At 46.5% G+C, this 22,599-nt stretch overlaps 2 protein-coding genes across 2 annotated transcripts in view; both read right to left on the bottom strand.

Annotated features, from left to right (window-relative positions):
• Window positions 1–4,538, bottom strand: part of LOC311108074 (choline/ethanolamine transporter flvcr2b-like) — a gene marked incomplete at its 3' end in the record, with an annotated part of 40,385 nt that extends 35,847 nt beyond the window's left edge. The window contains exon 1 of the mRNA XM_084150720.1: window positions 3,366–4,538. Within this exon, the coding sequence (XP_084006846.1) occupies window positions 3,366–3,947 (582 nt within the window). The 5' untranslated portion in view covers window positions 3,948–4,538. The remainder of the gene's footprint in view (window positions 1–3,365) is intronic.
• A 1,589-nt stretch (window positions 4,539–6,127) lies between these two features.
• Window positions 6,128–20,750, bottom strand: LOC311108507 (basic leucine zipper transcriptional factor ATF-like; the record flags this gene model as incomplete). Its single annotated transcript, XM_084151139.1, has 3 exons — window positions 6,128–6,349; window positions 19,653–19,757; window positions 20,682–20,750. 3 exons carry the CDS (start codon window positions 20,748–20,750, stop codon window positions 6,128–6,130), a joined length of 396 nt encoding a protein of 131 aa, XP_084007265.1.
• Window positions 20,751–22,599: the final 1,849 nt, after the last annotated feature.

The following is a 22,599-nucleotide window of genomic DNA, read 5'->3' as shown; positions in this document are numbered from 1 at the left end:
GGATGTACGCTAAACAGCTAGCACAGGGCATGATTCAGGATGTAGGCTAAACAGCTAGCACAGGGCATGATTCAGGACGTAGGCTAAACAGCTAGCACAGGGCATGATTCAGGACGTAGGCTAAACAGCTAGCACAGGGCATGATTCAGGACGTAGGCTAAACAGCTAGCACAGGGCATGATTCAGGACGTAGGCTAAACAGCTAGCACAGGGCATGATTCAGGATGTAGGCTAAACAGCTAGCCCAGGGCATGATTCAGGATGTAGGCTAAACAGCTAGCACAAGGCATGATTCAGGATGTAGGCTAAACAGCTAGCACAGGGCATGATTCAGGATGTAGGCTAAACAGCTAGCCCAGGGCATGATTCAGGATCTAGGCTAAACAGCTAGCACAGGGCATGATTCAGGACGTAGGCTAAACAGCTAGCACAGGGCATGATTCAGGACGTAGGCTAACCAGCTAGCACAGGGCATGATTCAGGATGTACGCTAAACAGCTAGCACAGGGCATGATTCAGGATGTAGGCTAAACAGCTAGCACAGGGCATGATTCAGGACGTAGGCTAAACAGCTAGCACAGGGCATGATTCAGGACGTAGGCTAAACAGCTAGCACAGGGCATGATTCAGGACGTAGGCTAAACAGCTAGCACAGGGCATGATTCAGGACGTAGGCTAAACAGCTAGCACAGGGCATGATTCAGGATGTAGGCTAAACAGCTAGCACAGGGCATGTTCAGGATGTAGGCTAAACAGCTAGCACAGGGCATGATTCAGGATGTAGGCTAAACAGCTAGCACAGGGCATGTTCAGGATGTAGGCTAAACAGATAGCACAGGGCATGATTCAGGATGTAGGCTAAACAGATAGCACGGGGCATGTTCAGGATGTAGGCTAAACAGATAGCATGGGGCATGATTCAGGATGTAGGCTAAACAGATAGCACAGGGCATGATTCAGGATGTAGGCTAAACAGATAGCACGGGGCATGATTCAGGATGTAGGCTAAACAGCTAGCACAGGGCATGATTCAGGATGTAGGCTAAACAGCTAGCACAGGGCATGATTCAGGACGTAGGCTAAACAGCTAGCACAGGGCATGATTCAGGATGTAGGCTAAACAGCTAGCACAGGGCATGATTCAGGATGTAGGCTAAACAGCTAGCACAGGGCATGATTCAGGATGTAGGCTAAACAGATAGCACTCACTCAAAGAAAAAAACCTATTCTACAACATCTGCTACTAGGACAGTCCACTATAGTTGAAAAGATACAGAAGACAGAGTTGCAGACAAACCTGGTTTCCCGGCACTCCAGTGGAGCAGGCGGTATTCCCAGCACTCCTGTGGAGCAGGGAGTGTTCCCAGCACTCCTGTGGAGTAGGCAGTGTTCCCAGCACTCCTGTGGAGCAGGCAGTGTTCCCAGCACTCCTGTGGAGCAGGCAGTGTTCCCCGCACTCCTGTGAAGCAGGCAGTGTTCCCAGCACTCCTGTGGAGCAGGCAGTGTTCCCAGCACTCCTGTGGAGCAGGCAGTGTTCCCAGCACTCCTGTGGAGCAGGCAGTGGAGACCTCACTTTACCAAACCAGGTGGAGGCCAGGACAGAGGGGATCCCCAGGATGAACACCGTACCGACCGAGCACAAACTGACCGAAGAACATCAGCAGAAACATGTCCGGTCTAGCACTACCTGTCTTGATGCCGCGCCAGCCATCACCACGTCCCTGAATTCCGCGGTTGTCTAGCAACCAGAGGATGGGCAGGATGAGCGGGATGTAAGACAGGAAGTAGATCATAGGAGAGCCAATCGAGGGCCAGCTCGTCGATGTTGTAGAAACGCATGAAGACGTTGCCAACGATGCCGTACTGCAGCCATGTGAAGGCGTTGCTGGCCGACACGCCTTCAAGCTCTGTCAAGTTGTTTTTTAAAATCATTTCTAGGCGGCCATTTTCAAGTCTTGCCATAGATTTTGAAGCCGATTTTAAGTCAAAACTGTAACTAGGCCACTTAGGAACATTCCATGTGTCTTGGTAATCAACTCCAGTGTGTTCTAAGGTATTGTCCTGCTGAAAGGTGAATTTGTCTCCCAGTGTCCGTTGGAAAGCAGACAACCAGGTTTGTCTAGAGTTTTGCCTGTGCTTAGCTCTATTCCATTTCTTATTATTAAAAAAAATCTCCCTAGTCCCTGCCGATGACAAGCATACCCATAACAAGATGCAGCCACCACCATGCTTGAAAGTATTAAAAGTGGTACTCAGTGATGTGTTAGATTTGCCTCAAACATAACGCTTTGTTTTCAGGACATAACGGTAATTACTTTGCCACATTTTTTGCAGTTTTACTTTAGTGCCTTATTGCAAACAGGATGCATGTTTTGGAATATTTTTATTCTGTACAGACTTCCTTCTTTTCACTCTGTAATTTAGGTTAGTATTGTGGAGTAACTACAATGTTGTTGATCCATCCTCAGTTTTCTCCTATCACAGACATTCAACTCTGTGTTTTAAAGTCACCATTGGCATCCTGGTGAAACTCCTGAGCGGTTTCCTTCCTCTCCAGCAACTGAGTTAGGAAGGACACCTGTATATTTGTAGTGACTGGGTGTATTGATACACCATCTAAAGTGTAATTAATAACTTCACCATGCTCAAAGGGAAATTCAATGTGTGCTTTTTTTTTACCCATCTACCAATAGGTGCCCTTCTTTGCGAGGCATTGGAAAACCTCCCTGGTCTTTGTGGTTGAATCTGTTTGAAAGTCACTGCTGGACTGAGGGACCTTACAGATAATTGTATGTGTGGGGTACAGAGATGAGGTAGTCATTCAAAAATCATATTAAACACTATTATTGCACACAGAGTGAGTCCATGCAACTTATTAAGCACATTTTTACTCCTGAACTTATTTAGGCTTGCCATAACCAAGGGGTTGAATACTTATTTCAGCTTTTTATTTTTAATTAAATTTGTCAACATTTCTAAAAACATAATTCCACTTTGACATTATGGGTTATTGTGTGTAAACCAGTAACACAACATCTCAATTTAATCAATTTTAAATTCAGCCCTGTAACACAACAAAATGTGGAAAAAGTCAAGGGGTGTGAATACTTTCTGAAGGCACTGTATGTGATGACATTGACCTTCCACTTTTGAGGGCAGAGGATGAGAGATGACCAACTGACCAATATAGACCAGTAGTGGCTTGAGAGTCATGCGCAATACGCAACTGGGTCAAATGGACACCTGGGTGGAGTAATCTGGGACATTCAGATAACACATTGCAAAATTACATTGTAATTGCATAATCAAATAGCTATATTTGCAATTACTTTTCAACTTATTGGATCTTAGACTACATAACGTACCTGGTTTCCAAAGACCCCGATGGAGCAAGCGGTGGACACTTCCTCCGATCCGAACCACACCGAGGCGATCTTCGACGGCATCCCGAGGATAAACACCTGCGCCAGGGAACAGCAGAACTGTCCGAGCATGGTGACCGCGAACAGGTCCGGTCTCACGCTGGTCACCTTGATCCAAGTCCCCGCACAATTCATGGCCGTAGCCACTAGCGCAATAACACGGAGACCCTTCTTATCCAGTAGCCAGGTGACTGGGAATATGAAGGGAATGTAAGTCAACATGTATATCATTGACATCCAGTCTATGGTGAAAGACTCTACCCCGTAGAACTTCATGAAAATGTTGTTGATAATTCCGTACTGGATCCATTGAAACGAGTTGCAGAGAGAGTACGAGCTGAATAGCAACACGATGAACCATCGCCGTTTGTATAGTTTGATGGTTTGGGTTGTATCGTCGCCGTTCCGGGTGAGTTGTACCTCCTCGCTGTCACCCGCAGACATTATTTTATTTTTTCCCAAATCCGACACATTTTGATTGTCTTTGATTTCGCCATCAACCAAGGAGGGTTTTCCGCTGCTCATATTGCAGTTTACGTTTTATTCAAAGACGTGCTGGTGAATACAATACAGACACGTATTTCTGTTACATTTCAGTGAGAGTTCAGAGTAGCCTGACTATCTACGACCGCTCCCAGACCTTTGGAAAATAAATGTAGTTTTGGGACATTTAAAACAAGCCAGCTACACCACCTCTCGAAGTTCGCCAATCAAACTACAACTTGACACCGGTTTCTATTGATTATGCCACTTTAGCAAATAAAGTCGTTTTAAAGCAAAGTCATTCCCTGAGATAAAATGAAGTTAGTTAGCGAAACCATGAAATAATTCGAAGTTCGCGCAAAGGTTTTAGACACCACACTCAAACCTTGCTACATTACAAGTTAGCCTACATATCCTCACTTCCTGCCGTTCTTCGTGTGCTGGAGTTGACAAAACAATAGCCTACTTTCACAAGCAGTTTGAACTCAATATACATAGCTATATAGCCCTAAATGTGTCTAAAAATATAACGTGTGGCTATATGTCACTCAGGTCAGCGTCGTCCGATGTAAACGCCGGTTTTACGTCACCGCCGTCTGGGTTGAAATGTGGCACTGGACAACACCGGGGGGAGCTACATCTTGCCCCCGAACATCCGACTTCTTTGGTCCCCCGCCCTCAGACATACATATAAAAATTGCATTTTGCCATTGAGAGTGTATTACAGTCTAAAGTTATTCCACTCTCCATGCCAAAATGCTATTTTTTTGCGGTTGGTGGCACAGGCTATACAACACAGATACGCAAAGCACTATCCACTGGCCCAATAATAGAATGGAATATGGCTCTGGAATTACAATAGAATTGATCATGTTAGTTTGAAGATTCATTAGTCGACTCGTATGTACAGGATACACATGGTATACACCGTCCAACCAAATGTTTACTTGCAGATTCCTTCTCGACAATGCAACAAAATATTTAACAAGAAAATGTAAGCAAGCCTTGGCCTAAAAACATGAGTCTCAAATTCACTATTTGCATTTCCATTTTTTTTCTAACTTTATTTCTAAATGTACAGTAAGACGCTATAAAATAAAATAAAATACTTTTCAATACAACAGAAAATATTCAAAAAGTACAATCACAATACTACTTATGGTAAACTAAAGACATTGTAAATCCTCCTGCCACAGCGCAATAAGAGAAACAATCATGTTGGAGCATACAACGCTTTACTGTACCTTACCGTTACTTATAGGTACACAGCGCCACCTAGCGACCATATAGATGAACAATAGAGACAAAAATTAAGATTTAGTTATCAAAGTGATTGTCTGGTTGTCAGATAGCACTTACATGATGCAGATAATACATTTGTTGGTATCAAACTAGAAAAGCAGCATTGTTTGTTTCGACGATAATATTTTCCATTTCAGGGAGTCATTAAAGCACGATTTATCAATGCCCCTCTACCTCCATCAAAAATAACCTGTCGTTATCATATACGATGTGGGATAATATCCTGAGTATTTCTAGTAAAACAATTGCACTATTACACGTTTTTAGGACAACAACACTAAAATAACAAAACTGTTGAAAATGTGGGAACAATGATACAGTTCAGCGTTACTTCAAATATTTAAAAAGGTCAAATCTAGAACAACTGACACACAACCTCATGCAAGAGCAATGCACAAAAACATTTAACCTCCAAGATTGGAGGGACCAAAGGAAATATACGAAAGATTTTAAAAAATTAAAAAAAATACATGGAATGTTATCATTCATCATTGTATGAATAGAGTACAAGAAACATTTCCACAAACTGGTGTTCTGGTATCGATCATGTTGGTTTTCTGTCCTATAGTAGACTATTTGCATTGTCAATGCATTGATTGATTCTACATTCACGTCATAGAGATAGGTTTGGAAGTCATTTTATATTGATGTGCCTTAGTCATCTTTCAAAATAAGAAAATCAGTTTATTTTACACCAAGAAACCATTCCTAAGTGCTGCCTGTTCTGTGCTGTTTCAAACACCAGTCTTTACTCGAACCTCTAGACATTCTGTTCAAGTGGCTCTATATAGTACACGACTTTTGACCCATAGGACTCTGGTAGAAAGTAGTGCACTATGTAGGAAATAGGGTTCCATGGTGTACCAAGGTCAGTAAACTTCTCTAGCTTCTCTTTAGCACCCCCTGTTGGTCTGTGGTGATCAGTGCTGGTAGTGCGACACAGCGATGCTGTGCTGGTGGTGGAAGGCACTGCTCCCGTGGTGATGGGGGGAGTACAGGAGGTCATGGGTCGTCTGAGGGGCCAGGCCGGTGCAGAGAGGCTCATGGGTAGTCAGGACGGAGGAGAGATACTTGGCCTCTTCTGTTAGTCTCTTCACCTCCTTCCTCAGAGCTGCGTTCTCCTTCTCCAGGTTCTCACTCTCCTGAAACCACAGAAACTAATCAATCAATCAAATGTACAGTTAAAGTCTGAAGTTTACATAGACCTTAGCCAAATAAATACATTTAAACTCAGTTTTTCACAATTTCTGACATTTAATCCTAGTAAAACTTCCTTCCCTGTCTTAGGTCAGTTAGGATCACCACTTTATTTTAAGAATGTGAAATGTCAGAATAATAGTAGAGAGAATGATTTATTTCAGCTTTTATTTATTTAATCACATTCCCAGTGGGTCAGAAGTTTACATACACTCAATTAGTATTTGGTAGCATTGCCTTTAAATTGTTTAACTTGTGTCAAACGTTTCGGGTAGCCTTCCACAAGCTTCCCACAATAAATTGGGTGAATTTTGGCCCATTCCTCCTGACAGAGCTGGTGTAACTGAGTCAGGTTTGTAGGCCTCCTTGCTCGCACACGCTTTTTCAGTTCTGCCCACACATTTTCTATAGGATTGAGGTCAGGGCTTTGTGATGGCCACTCCAATACCTTGACTTTGTTGTCCTTAAGCTATTTTGCCACAACTTTGGAAGTATGCTTGGGGTCATTGTACATTTGGAAGACCCATTTGCGACCAAGCTTTAACTTCCTGACTGATGTCTTGAGATGTTGCTTCAATATATCCACATCATTTTCCTTCCTCATGATGCCATCTATTTTGTGAAGTGCACCAGTCCCTCCTGCAGCAAAGCACCCCCACAGCATGATGCTGCCACCCCCGTTCTTCACGGTTGGGATGGTGTTCTTTGGCTTGCAAGCTACCCCCTTTTTCCTCCAAACATAACGATGGTCATTATGGTCAAACAGTTCTATTTTTGTTTCATCAGACCAGAGGACATTTCTCCAAAAAGTACGGTCTTTGTCTCCATGTGCAGTTGCAAACCGTAGTCTGGCTTTTTTATGGCGGTTTTGGAGCAGTGGCTTCTTCCTTGCTGATCGGCCTTTCAGGTTATGTCGATATAGGACTTGTTTTACTGTGGATATAGATACTTTTGTACCTGTTTCCTCAAGCATCTTCACAAGGTCCTTTGCTGTTGTTCTGGGATTGATTTGTACTTTTCGCACCAAAGTACGTTCATCTCTAGGAGACAGAACGCGTCTCCTTCCTGAGCGGTATGACGGCTGCGTGGTCCCATGGTATTTGGCCTCATTTGTAATTTTATTTTTGATGTATTTAACCCCTTATTTTTTTTACAGTGAACAATCTGCATATATAATTCCATTCATTTTTTCAACTGAGGATCTGTAAAAAAGTCAAGCTAATGTATCTCCAGCTCAAACTGACGGATTTTGTTGGGGATTTGTGTATTATGTTAATTCGATTTCAGCGGGGGGCGCGGACATCGACCGCTTATTTTTTTTACAACCGAGGCATCATCAGTCTGTCGCTGCGGATAAAAAACAAAGCCACTTTCATTCATTTGTCAACAAATTATCTTCCAATCATTTTAGTGAAAACCCAGGATGCGGTTGGTAGATCCAGATCATGTGATTCCATTCTATGCAAACCATCCCACCTGGTCTAGTTCTGTGAGACTTATCCATCAGCCCAGGCCTCACCAGAGCATGTGAGGGGAGGGGGGGGGAAGGAAAGGGGGATATCTAGTCAGTTGTACAACTGAATGCATTCAACTGAAATGTGTCTTCCGCATTTAACCCAACCCCTCTGAATCAGAGAGGTGCGGGGGGGAGGGGGGGGGGATGCCCTAAATCGACATCCACGTCATCAGCGCCCTGGGAACAGTGGGTTAACTGCCTTGCTCAGGGGCAGATTCAACAGATTTTTAGCTTGTCAGCTCTGGGATTCGATCCAGCAACCTTTTCGGTTACTGGCCCAATGCTCCTACCCGCCAGGCTACCTGCCACTCCCGTGTTGGCTCAGCCCAGGCCTCACCAGAGCATGAGAGGGCTCAGCGTATTCTGTGGTTGTATGGTTTCTTCAACTCGCTTGATAAACAGGAAGTTGAATTTTCGCTCACTGTGACACGTTTCCTGTTTCCTGAGTAATAGTCGTTCAGAAGACTCTCTCTCTCTCTCTCTTCTGTGTAAATGAGGTATAGTAGAAAACCGTGGGCAGGAGTGGGGAGAACGGCTGTAATTTCTGGTAAAGGACCCGTGTCAGTGGGTTGTTAGCCTAAGTGACGTGAGCACTGGGGTTTACCCAGGCCTGTCTCTGAAAGTAAGACCACATGGCATAACAGTCTTATCTTCCCTCCTCTTAACCTGGCCCCTGTCTTGACCTTTTTAGAGGAACCAACAAGTGGAACTTTTCTGTCTAACCTGTTTTGTTTCCCACACCTCTGGGACTAAAAGGCCATCGTTACCCACGAGCATGCAGAGCTTGTACCTTGATCATCTGGGCCTGATAATATACAGGCCCACTCTGTAACGGAACATGTATATACATACATGAGGACCTCAGAGCAAGAATTGTTGTAGATGAATGATAGTCTTTAAAAACCACTGAAAAAACTATATCCGACCAGCATTCTATTAAATTACAGACATATTTTCTCGAGAGTTAGAGTTGCACGGATGTCTTCTAGCAGCTCCAAATGCATTGATTTTGACATGACACCATAGACCTTATGAAGAAAGGGTCCTCAGCTGAAATGCATGGTTTCCCATTGATAATACTCTCTTCAGCAACACTAACCGCTAAGACTAAATGTATTTGTAGCTTCTACAAACGGAAATAGGTGTTCTCTACTAGACACGACAGTAGTGAAAGTCAGTGACTAAAACCTTGACTCTGCAGCCAGCCAGTCAATCAACAAAAAAAAACGTTGAAATGAAAGTGACTGTGCTTTTCACTTTGACTATACCTCAAGTACCTCCAGTCACGTGCCATATCAGCAATGCTACTCTGATACAGAGAACTAGTGGAGTAGAGTCGTATTGCTACCAGCCCAGCCTACCACTACAGAGAACTAATGGAGTAGAGACGTATTGCTACCAGCCCAGCCTACCACTACAGAGAACTAGTGGAGTAGAGACGTATTGCTACCAGCCTACCACTACAGAGAACTAGTGGAGTAGAGACGTATTGCTACCAGCCTACCACTACAGAGAACTAGTGGAGTAGAGACGTATTGCCACCAGCCTACCACTACAGAGAACTAGTGGAGTAGAGTCGTATTGCTACCAGCCCAGCCTACCACTACAGAGAACTAGTGGAGTAGAGTCGTATTGCTACCAGCCCAGCCTACCACTACAGAGAACTAGTGGAGTAGAGACGTACTGCTACCAGCCCAGCCTACCACTACAGAGAACTAGTGGAGTAGAGACGTATTGCTACCAGCCTACCAATAAAGAGAACTAGTGGAGTAGAGACGTATTGCTACCAGCCTACCACTACAGAGAACTAGTGGAGTAGAGACGTATTGCTACCAGCCCAGCCTACCACTACAGAGAACTAGTGGAGTAGAGACGTATTGCTACCAGCCCAGCCTACCACTACAGAGAACTAGTGGAGTAGAGTCGTATTGCTACCAGCCCAGCCTACCACTACAGAGAACTAGTGGAGTAGAGTCGTATTGCTACCAGTCCAGCCTACCACTACAGAGAACTAGTGGAGTAGAGTCGTATTGCTACCAGCCCAGCCTACCACTACAGAGAACTAGTGGAGTAGAGTCGTATTGCTACCAGCCTACCACTACAGAGAACTAGTGGAGTAGAGACGTATTGCTACCAGCCTACCACTACAGAGAACTAGTGGAGTAGAGACGTATTGCTACCAGCCCAGCCTACCACTACAGAGAACTAGTGGAGTAGAGTCGTATTGCTACCAGCCTACCACTACAGAGAACTAGTGGAGTAGAGTCGTATTGCTACCAGCCTACCACTACAGAGAACTAGTGGAGTAGAGTCGTATTGCTACCAGCCCAGCCTACCACTACAGAGAACTAGTGGAGTAGAGTCGTATTGCTACCAGCCCAGCCTACCACTACAGAGAACTAGTGGAGTAGAGTCGTATTGCTACCAGCCCAGCCTACCACTACAGAGAACTAGTGGAGTAGAGACGTATTGCTACCAGCCCAGCCTACCACTACAGAGAACTAGTGGAGTAGATACGTATTGCTACCAGCCCAGCCTACCACTACAGAGAACTAGTGGAGTAGAGTCGTATTGCTACCAGCCTACCACTACAGAGAACTAGTGGAGTAGAGTCGTATTGCTACCAGCCTACCACTACAGAGAACTAGTGGAGTAGAGTCGTATTGCTACCAGCCCAGCCTACCACTACAGAGAACTAGTGGAGTAGAGTCGTATTGCTACCAGCCCAGCCTACCACTACAGAGAACTAGTGGAGTAGAGTCGTATTGCTACCAGCCCAGCCTACCACTACAGAGAACTAGTGGAGTAGAGACGTATTGCTACCAGCCCAGCCTACCACTACAGAGAACTAGTGGAGTAGAGACGTATTGCTACCAGCCCAGCCTACCACTACAGAGAACTAGTGGAGTAGAGACGTATTGCTACCAGCCCAGCCTACCACTACAGAGAACTAGTGGAGTAGAGTCGTATTGCTACCAGCCCAGCCTACCACTACAGAGAACTAGTGGAGTAGAGACGTATTGCTACCAGCCTACCACTACAGAGAACTAGTGGAGTAGAGTCGTATTGCTACCAGCCCAGCCTACCACTACAGAGAACTAGTGGAGTAGAGACGTATTGCTACCAGCCTACCACTACAGAGAACTAGTGGAGTAGAGACGTATTGCTACCAGCCTACCACTACAGAGAACTAGTGGAGTAGAGTCGTATTGCTACCAGCCCAGCCTACCACTACAGAGAACTAGTGGAGTAGAGACGTATTGCTACCAGCCCAGCCTACCACTACAGAGAACTAGTGGAGTAGAGACGTATTGCTACCAGCCCAGCCTACCACTACAGAGAACTAGTGGAGTAGAGACGTATTGCTACCAGCCCAGCCTACCACTACAGAGAACTAGTGGAGTAGAGACGTATTGCTACCAGCCTACCACTACAGAGAACTAGTGGAGTAGAGTCGTATTGCTACCAGCCTACCACTACAGAGAACTAGTGGAGTAGAGTCGTATTGCTACCAGCCTACCACTACAGAGAACTAGTGGAGTAGAGTCGTATTGCTACCAGCCCAGCCTACCACTACAGAGAACTAGTGGAGTAGAGTCGTATTGCTACCAGCCCAGCCTACCACTACAGAGAACTAGTGGAGTAGAGTCGTATTGCTACCAGCCTACCACTACAGAGAACTAGTGGAGTAGAGACGTATTGCTACCAGCCCAGCCTACCACTACAGAGAACTAGTGGAGTAGAGACGTATTGCTACCAGCCTACCACTACAGAGAACTAGTGGAGTACAGACGTATTGCTACCAGCCTACCACTACAGAGAACTAGTGGAGTAGAGTCGTATTGCTACCAGCCCAGCCTACCACTACAGAGAACTAGTGGAGTAGAGACGTATTGCTACCAGCCCAGCCTACCACTACAGAGAACTAGTGGAGTAGAGACGTATTGCTACCAGCCCAGCCTACCACTACAGAGAACTAGTGGAGTAGAGACGTATTGCTACCAGCCCAGCCTACCACTACAGAGAACTAGTGGAGTAGAGACGTATTGCTACCAGCCTACCACTACAGAGAACTAGTGGAGTAGAGTCGTATTGCTACCAGCCTACCACTACAGAGAACTAGTGGAGTAGAGTCGTATTGCTACCAGCCTACCACTACAGAGAACTAGTGGAGTAGAGTCGTATTGCTACCAGCCCAGCCTACCACTACAGAGAACTAGTGGAGTAGAGTCGTATTGCTACCAGCCCAGCCTACCACTACAGAGAACTAGTGGAGTAGAGACGTATTGCTACCAGCCTACCACTACAGAGAACTAGTGGAGTAGAGTCGTATTGCTACCAGCCCAGCCTACCACTACAGAGAACTAGTGGAGTAGAGACGTATTGCTACCAGCCCAGCCTACCACTACAGAGAACTAGTGGAGTAGAGACGTATTGCTACCAGCCCAGCCTACCACTACAGAGAACTAGTGGAGTAGAGTCGTATTGCTACCAGCCTACCACTACAGAGAACTAGTGGAGTAGAGACGTATTGCTACCAGCCTACCACTACAGAGAACTAGTGGAGTAGAGACGTATTGCTACCAGCCCAGCCTACCACTACAGAGAACTAGTGGAGTAGAGACGTATTGCTACCAGCCTACCACTACAGAGAACTAGTGGAGTAGAGACGTATTGCTACCAGCCCAGCCTACCACTACAGAGAACTAGTGGAGTAGAGACGTATTGCTACCAGCCCAGCCTACCACTACAGAGAACTAGTGGAGTAGAGACGTATTGCTACCAGCCCAGCCTACCACTACAGAGAACTAGTGGAGTAGAGTCGTATTGCTACCAGCCTACCACTACAGAGAACTAGTGGAGTAGAGACGTATTGCTACCAGCCCAGCCTACCACTACAGAGAACTAGTGGAGTAGAGACGTATTGCTACCAGCCCAGCCTACCACTACAGAGAACTAGTGGAGTAGAGACGTATTGCTACCAGCCCAGCCTACCACTACAGAGAACTAGTGGAGTAGAGACGTATTGCTACCAGCCCAGCCTACCACTACAGAGAACTAGTGGAGTAGAGATGTATTGCTACCAGCCCAGCCTACCACTACAGAGAACTAGTGGAGTAGAGACGTATTGCTACCAGCCTACCACTACAGAGAACTAGTGGAGTAGAGACGTATTGCTACCAGCCCAGCCTACCACTACAGAGAACTAGTGGAGTAGAGACGTATTGCTACCAGCCTACCACTACAGAGAACTAGTGGAGTAGAGACGTATTGCTACCAGCCTACCACTACAGAGAACTAGTGGAGTAGAGACGTATTGCTACCAGCCTACCACTACAGAGAACTAGTGGAGTAGAGTCGTATTGCTACCAGCCCAGCCTACCACTACAGAGAACTAGTGGAGTAGAGTCGTATTGCTACCAGCCCAGCCTACCACTACAGAGAACTAGTGGAGTAGAGTCGTATTGCTACCAGCCCAGCCTACCACTACAGAGAACTAGTGGAGTAGAGTCGTATTGCTACCAGCCTACCACTACAGAGAACTAGTGGAGTAGAGACGTATTGCTACCAGCCTACCACTACAGAGAACTAGTGGAGTAGAGTCGTATTGCTACCAGCCCAGCCTACCACTACAGAGAACTAGTGGAGTAGAGTCGTATTGCTACCACCCCAGCCTACCACTACAGAGAACTAGTGGAGTAGAGTCGTATTGCTACCAGCCCAGCCTACCACTACAGAGAACTAGTGGAGTAGAGACGTATTGCTACCAGCCTACCACTACAGAGAACTAGTGGAGTAGAGACGTATTGCTACCAGCCCAGCCTACCACTACAGAGAACTAGTGGAGTAGAGACATATTGCTACCAGCCCAGCCTACCACTACAGAGAACTAGTGGAGTAGAGTCGTATTGCTACCAGCCCAGCCTACCACTACAGAGAACTAGTGGAGTAGAGACGTATTGCTACCAGCCTACCACTACAGAGAACTAGTGGAGTAGAGACGTATTGCTACCAGCCCAGCCTACCACTACAGAGAACTAGTAGAGTAGAGACGTATTGCTACCAGCCTACCACTACAGAGAACTAGTGGAGTAGAGACGTATTGCCACCAGCCCACCACTACAGAGAACTAGTGGAGTAGAGTCGTATTGCTACCAGCCCAGCCTACCACTACAGAGAACTAGTGGAGTAGAGACGTATTGCTACCAGCCTACCACTACAGAGAACTAGTGGAGTAGAGACGTATTGCTACCAGCCCAGCCTACCCCTACAGAGAACTAGTGGAGTAGAGTCGTATTGCTACCAGCCTACCACTACAGAGAACTAGTGGAGTAGAGACGTATTGCTACCAGCCTACCACTACAGAGAACTAGTGGAGTAGAGACGTATTGCTACCAGCCTACCACTACAGAGAACTAGTGGAGTAGAGACGTATTGCTACCAGCCCAGCCTACCACTACAGAGAACTAGTGGAGTAGAGTCGTATTGCTACCAGCCTACCACTACAGAGAACTAGTGGAGTAGAGACGTATTGCTACCAGCCTACCACTACAGAGAACTAGTGGAGTAGAGACGTATTGCTACCAGCCTACCACTACAGAGAACTAGTGGAGTAGAGACGTATTGCTACCAGCCCAGCCTACCACTACAGAGAACTAGTGGAGTAGAGTCGTATTGCTACCAGCCTACCACTACAGAGAACTAGTGGAGTAGAGACGTATTGCTACCAGCCCAGCCTACCACTACAGAGAACTAGTGGAGTAGAGACATATTGCTACCAGCCCAGCCTACCACTACAGAGAACTAGTGGAGTAGAGTCGTATTGCTACCAGCCTACCACTACAGAGAACTAGTGGAGTAGAGTCGTATTGCTACCAGCCCAGCCTACCACTACAGAGAACTAGTGGAGTAGAGACGTACTGCTACCAGCCTACCACTACAGAGAACTAGTGGAGTAGAGACGTATTGCTACCAGCCTACCACTACAGAGAACTAGTGGAGTAGAGTCGTATTGCTACCAGCCCAGCCTACCACTACAGAGAACTAGTGGAGTAAAGTCGTATTGCCACCAGCCTACCACTACAGAGAACTAGTGGAGTAGAGACGTATTGCTACCAGCCCAGCCTACCACTACAGAGAACTAGTGGAGTAGAGTCGTATTGCTACCAGCCTACCACTACAGAGAACTAGTGGAGTAGAGACGTATTGCTACCAGCCCAGCCTACCACTACAGAGAACTAGTGGAGTAGAGACGTATTGCTACCAGCCCAGCCTACCACTACAGAGAACTAGTGGAGTAGAGACGTATTGCTACCAGCCCAGCCTACCACTACAGAGAACTAGTGGAGTAGAGACGTATTGCTACCAGCCCAGCCTACCACTACAGAGAACTAGTGGAGTAGAGTCGTATTGCTACCAGCCCAGCTTACCACTACAGAGAACTAGTGGAGTAGAGTCGTATTGCTACCAGCCTACCACTACAGAGAACTAGTGGAGTAGAGTTGTATTGCCACCAGCCTACCACTACAGAGAACTAGTGGAGTAGAGTCGTATTGCTACCAGCCTACCACTACAGAGAACTAGTGGAGTAGAGACGTATTGCTACCAGCCCAGCCTACCACTACAGAGAACTAGTGGAGTAGAGTCGTATTGCTACCAGCCTACCACTACAGAGAACTAGTGGAGTAGAGTCGTATTGCTTCCAGCCTACCACTACAGAGAACTAGTGGAGTAGAGTCGTATTGCTACTAGCCTACCACTACAGAGAACTAGTGGAGTAGAGTCGTATTGCTACCAGCCTACCACTACAGAGAACTAGTGGAGTAGAGTCGTATTGCTACCAGCCTACCACTACAGAGAACTAGTGGAGTAGAGTCGTATTGCTACCAGCCTACCACTACAGAGAGCTAGTGGAGTAGAGTCGTATTGCTACCAGCCCAGCCTACCACTACAGAGAACTAGTGGAGTAGAGTCGTATTGCTACCAGCCTACCACTACAGAGAACTAGTGGAGTAGAGTCGTATTGCTACCAGCCTACCACTACAGAGAACTAGTGGAGTAGAGACGTATTGCTACCAGCCCAGCCTACCACTACAGAGAACTAGTGGAGTAGAGTCGTATTGCTACCAGCCCAGCCTACCACTACAGAGAACTAGTGGAGTAGAGACGTATTGCTACCAGCCTACCACTACAGAGAACTAGTGGAGTAGAGACGTATTGCCACCAGCCCAGCCTACCACTACAGAGAACTAGTGGAGTAGAGTCGTATTGCTACCAGCCCAGCCTACCACTACAGAGAACTAGTGGAGTAGAGACGTATTGCTACCAGCCTACCACTACAGAGAACTAGTGGAGTAGAGTCGTATTGCTACCAGCCTACCACTACAGAGAACTAGTGGAGTAGAGTCGTATTGCTACCAGCCCAGCCTACCACTACAGAGAACTAGTGGAGTAGAGACGTATTGCTACCAGCCCAGCCTACCACTACAGAGAACTAGTGGAGTAGAGACGTATTGCTACCAGCCTACCACTACAGAGAACTAGTGGAGTAGAGACGTATTGCTACCAGCCTACCACTACAGAGAACTAGTGGAGTAGAGACGTATTGCTACCAGCCCAGCCTACCACTACAGAGAACTAGTGGAGTAGAGACGTATTGCTACCAGCCTACCACTACAGAGAACTAGTGGAGTAGAGACGTATTGCTACCAGCCCAGCCTACCACTACAGAGAACTAGTGGAGTAGAGACGTACTGCTACCAGCCTACCACTACAGAGAACTAGTGGAGTAGAGACGTATTGCTACCAGCCTACCACTACAGAGAACTAGTGGAGTAGAGTCGTATTGCTACCAGCCCAGCCTACCACTACAGAGAACTAGTGGAGTAGAGTCGTATTGCTACCAGCCCAGCCTACCACTACAGAGAACTAGTGGAGTAGAGTCGTATTGCTACCAGCCCAGCCTACCACTACAGAGAACTAGTGGAGTAGAGACGTACTGCTACCAGCCTACCACTACAGAGAACTAGTGGAGTAGAGACGTATTGCTACCAGCCCAGCCTACCACTACAGAGAACTAGTGGAGTAGAGACGTATTGCTACCAGCCTACCACTACAGAGAACTAGTGGAGTAGAGACGTATTGCTACCAGCCCAGCCTACCACTACAGAGAACTAGTGGAGTAGAGACGTATTGCTACCAGCCCAGCCTACCACTACAGAGAACTAGTGGAGTAGAGTCGTATTGCTACCAGCCCAGCCTACCACTACAGAGAACTAGTGGAGTAGAGACGTATTGCTACCAGCCTACCACTACAGAGAACTAGTGGAGTAGAGACGTATTGCTACCAGCCTACCACTACAGAGAACTAGTGGAGTAGAGACGTATTGCTACCAGCCCAGCCTACCACTACAGAGAACTAGTGGAGTAGAGTCGTATTGCTACCAGCCCAGCCTACCACTACAGAGAACTGGTGGAGTAGAGTCGTATTGCTACCAGCCCAGCCTACCACTACAGAGAACTAGTGGAGTAGAGTCGTATTGCTACCAGCCCAGCCTACCACTACAGAGAACTAGTGGAGTAGAATCGTATTGCTACCAGCCTACCACTACAGAGAACTAGTGGAGTAGAGACGTATTGCTACCAGCCCAGCCTACCACTACAGAGAACTAGTGGAGTAGAGACGTATTGCTACCAGCCCAGCCTACCACTACAGAGAACTAGTGTCACAGTTGAGAATTCTAGGTAAAAACAGGAGGAAAAACACATTTCTGATGATAAGATTCAGTGCAATTTATCATTAGTGCTGGTCTCTGGGTTTCTGACGCCCACACGTGATAACGAATACTCATCACTACAGCAAACACATAGGTAGAGATCTGGCCACGGCTGCGTGCCAAATGGCACCCTATCCCTTATTTTAGTGCATTACTTTTGACCAGAGCTCACAGGTATCAGAATCATAAGTAGTGCACTATACAGGGAGTAGGGGAGCCATTTGGGACTCAGCCTAAATGTTGAGCCCAACAGAAGCCACGATGACACATCGCCACATGGTCCATCAGCAGCACTGTGTCAATATCATCTCACACAGACCAACACAGACCAACACAGATTCCCACCAACACAGCCTTATCGTGGTAGTTCACCAGGGGAAATGTTCCCTGTGATTTGAAGGACTTGTCTGAAAATGTCTGATTACTACATAACCAGTCGGTTACTGACTTGTACTAGCCTGAGTACCAGATCTGTTTGTGCTATCATGCCCACTCCTTGTTTTGCTTGACAATGAGCAATGGAGTCGGCAAGAGCACAAACAGATCTGGGACCAGGCTAGGCTTTCACAGGTTATAAATCGGCTTTTGCGGTGACCTGCCAAAGTATTTTTTTTGGAACACTATAAGATTCCTGGATGGGTGAAATGTTTATTGGTTTTATTCAGGCGACAACTGATTCACTGCTAAATTGCTCATGCCAAGCCCAGTCGTGCTGAGATATGGTGCCATACACAGGGCGTAGTGGGTAGTCATCCTAACTCATAGCCAGACATGGTGCACGCATCGGTGTGTTGCATTGTGGGTAGTCATCCTAACTCATAGCCAGACATGGTGCACGCATCGGTGTGTTGCATTGTGGGTAGTCATCCTAACTCATAGCCAGACATGGTGCACGCATCGGTGTGTTGCATTGTGGGTAGTCATCCTAACTCATAGCCAGACATGGTGCACGCATCGGTGTGTTGCATTGTGGGTAGTCATCCTAACTCATAGCCAGACATGGTGCACGCATCGGTGTGTTGCATTGTGGGTAGTCATCCTAACTCATAGCCAGACATGGTGCACGCATCGGTGTGTTGCATTGTGGGTAGTCATCCTAACTCATAGCCAGACATGGTGCACGCATCGGTGTGTTGCATTGTGGGTAGTCATCCTAACTCATAGCCAGACATGGTGCACGCATCGGTGTATTGTATTGTGGGTAGTCATCCTAACTCATAGCCAGACATGGTGCACGCATCGGTGTGTTGCATTGTGGGTAGTCATCCTAACTCATAGCCAGACATGGTGCACGCATCGGTGTGTTGCATTGTGGGTAGTCATCCTAACTCATAGCCAGACATGGTGCACGCATCGGTGTATTGCATTGTGGGTAGTCATCCTAACTCATAGCCAGACATGGTGCACGCATCGGTGTGTTGCATTGTGGGTAGTCATCCTAACTCATAGCCAGACATGGTGCACGCATCGGTGTGTTGCATTGTGGGTAGTCATCCTAACTCATAGCCAGACATGGTGCACGCATCGGTGTGTTGCATTGTGGGTAGTCATCCTAACTCATAGCCAGACATGGTGCACGCATCGGTGTATTGTATTGTGGGTAGTCATCCTAACTCATAGCCAGACATGGTGCACGCATCGGTGTGTTGCATTGTGGGTAGTCATCCTAACTCATAGCCAGACATGGTGCACGCATCGGTGTGTTGCATTGTGGGTAGTCATCCTAACTCATAGCCAGACATGGTGCACGCATCGGTGTATTGCATTGTGGGTAGTCATCCTAACTCATAGCCAGACATGGTGCACGCATCGGTGTGTTGCATTGTGGGTAGTCATCCTAACTCATAGCCAGACATGGTGCACGCATCGGTGTGTTGCATTGTGGGTAGTCATCCTAACTCATAGCCAGACATGGTGCACGCATCGGTGTGTTGCATTGTGGGTAGTCCTCCTCACCAGGTGTAGACTGTCTGCCTTCTGAGTCTGTCTCATTCTACTCTTCTGGGCAGCGATACGGTTCTTCTCCCTTCTCATCACTTTCTTTATGTTGTCTGAGGAGCCCTGGGGAGAGACACGGGGAAGAGTCATCTTCCTGACAGGACGGTAACTGATGCCCACCCCAACTAACTAACACTAATGGGTGGAGTATTAGGGTTCATTCCAATATACAATAGATATTGTAGATTGAAAATGTATAATCATGCATAACAATTTTGACAGTTCTAGGATGAGACACCTCTTTGGTGCATGACTTGACTGACGCAGCATTTCTACAAAGCTGAGTTGTTCTGATACCATGAGAACTGTAGTATTCAGGACATGAAACAAGGCGTGATCTGAGTTGATGTGTTAACTGACGAGTCAAACCCACCCGACCCATCCCTTCCCAGCAGTCTATCAGCGCATCCCTTGATCAAACGGCCTTTGATTCCCCAGACCAACACCTAACTATACCAATAACTGTCATCAAGGAAACTCTTCAGTGTTGTCATGCATGATTCTACATTTCTATGTGATTCTACATTTCAATCTAAATTCGAAACACTAACGGAAGAAGACGTCTCCTAGACGCAAACCTTAAACCTGTCCTTAAAGACCAGTCGTGTGATGGTGATGTGTGACACCTCAACAATATGTTATTGAAAACCTGATTATAATTCCCCCTTCATCATCTGAGCTGATGGACAAAACAATAACAGTCATCTACCACGTCTAAACATCCCAATGATAACACTTCACGTCTGAATAAATGCTATCATTTTACATTTTAGTCATTTTAGCAGACGCTCCTATCCAGAGCAACTTACAGGAGCAATTAGGGTTAAGTGCCTTGCTCAAGGGCACATCTACAGATTTTTCACCTAGTCGGCTCAGGGATTAGAACCAGCGACCTTTCGGTTACTGGCACAACACTCTTAACCACTAAGCTACCTGCCGCCCATGCTATAAGAGAAGGAGAGAGGGAGAGAGAGAGGATCTCCTTACCTGCCTGCTGCCCGCTGGTGAAGGGGACTTGGCGTAACTGGAATCATTGCTGTCAGAGCCGTGAGCCATAGCCAACCACGTCGCCCCAAACCCCAGAGCCTCTCTCCACTTCTGCTTTCTGTTTGTGTCTGTGTCGATGTGTGTGTACCGCTGTGTGCGTGTGCGTGTGTGTGTGTGTGTGTGTGTGTGCAGCAGAGAGAGAGAATGTGCTTTGCTGAACTTGGTCGATCGCTTAATGAGTAAGAACTCTTTCTCCTCTCTCTCTCTCCTCTATTACTAGCGCACTCTCTCGCTTTCTCCCGCCCTCCCTTTCTCTCTTTCTCACTCACACACACAGTCTGCCTAATTAGCAGCCAGCGTCTGATGTGGTTTCTGGTAAAACAGTGTTAGTGACACCAGACTGGAAGTCACATGACCCTTGGAAAGTTAACCTAGTGGTATGAACCTATAGGGGCATTTCTACTACCAAGTCAACCTATAGGGGCATATTTATATTTTTAGTCATTTTAGCAGACGCTCTTATCCAGAGCGACTTAACAGTTAGTGAGTGCATACATTTTTCATACTGGCCCCCCCCGTGGGAAACGAACCCACAACCCTGGCGTTGCAAGCGCCACGCTCTACCAAAATCTACTACCAAGTCAACCCCACAGGAAGAGCAGTGTTCTATTTACAGGGGGAATATATATATCATATTCTCAATAAAGGGGCTGATCATGAAATTAGCCTGACTGGTAGAGTGGTAGAATGAGACATTGTTACACACAGTTTCACAGAGAGAGATGGTGATTATCAAATGAGATATATTTCATACGACTACAGCAATAAAAATGGGCCAGGAATGAAGAAATCAAATCGTTCATTTTTAGATACAAATACTTATCCTGGTCCCAGATCTGTTTTGTAACTCTTGCCAACTCCATTGCTGTCATTGTCAAGTCAAACAAGCACAGATCTGACAGCAGCCTAACACATACTGGCTACAAAAAGAAGGATGGGCATTCCTTCACCTGCTAACAGAGCATCTACATTTACATTTTACATTTTAGTCATTTAGCAGACGCTCTTATCCAGAGCGACTTACAGGAGCAATTAGGGTTAAGTGCCTTGCTCAAGGGGCACATCGACAGATTTTTCAACCTAGTCATCTACCATTCTGTAGTTTAGATAGACACTCCCCCCATGGATGACTGGGTCAGACCATCTACCGTTCTGTAGTTTAGATAGACACTCCCCCCATGGATGACTGGGGCAGACCATCTACCGTTCTGTCGTTTAGTTAGACACTCCATCAGGGTTCTACAGCGCGATCATTTTATTCGCATATGCACCTAAATATTTTGCTGTGCGACCTGGAATGTTTTATTTAGGAGCACCAGTGTGCCTAGAATAATGAAGGATTCTAGCTTTATATATTTTCCATTGTCCTCCTACATTTGTTTTGTGTGCGTCTACATTTTTCAACTTAGGCTCGCACGTGCTCCTTGTAAAAAAAGGTCAGCGTCGGATGACTGGGTCAGACCATCTACCGTACTGTAGTTTAGACAGAAACTCCCCCCATGGATGACTGGGTCAGACCATCTACCATACTGTAGTTTAGACAGAAACTCCCCCCATGGATGACTGGGTCAGACCATCTACCATACTGTAGTTTAGACAGAAACTCTTAATGGATGACTGGGTCTCACACATTAGCGCATAGCTTTGGGGTTTCCACCAGCCTACACTTCTTCTATCTCAGCACCTCACCAGCCGTAGGGGGGATAGTCACAGGGTGTGAGACCTAGTGTGCGTCCCAAATAACACCCTATTCCCTTTATAGTGCACTACTTTTGACCAGAGTCCTATGAAACCCCTATGGGCCCTGGTCAAAAGTAGTGCACTATAAAGGGAAAGGGGTGCCATCTGAGGTGAGACT

This window comes from Coregonus lavaretus, assembly GCF_964263955.1.
Source record: "Coregonus lavaretus genome assembly, chromosome: 33".
Taxonomy (NCBI): domain Eukaryota; kingdom Metazoa; phylum Chordata; class Actinopteri; order Salmoniformes; family Salmonidae; genus Coregonus; species Coregonus lavaretus.
Note: the sequence above shows the minus strand (reverse complement) of the source record. Positions and strands in the feature narration are given on the sequence as shown.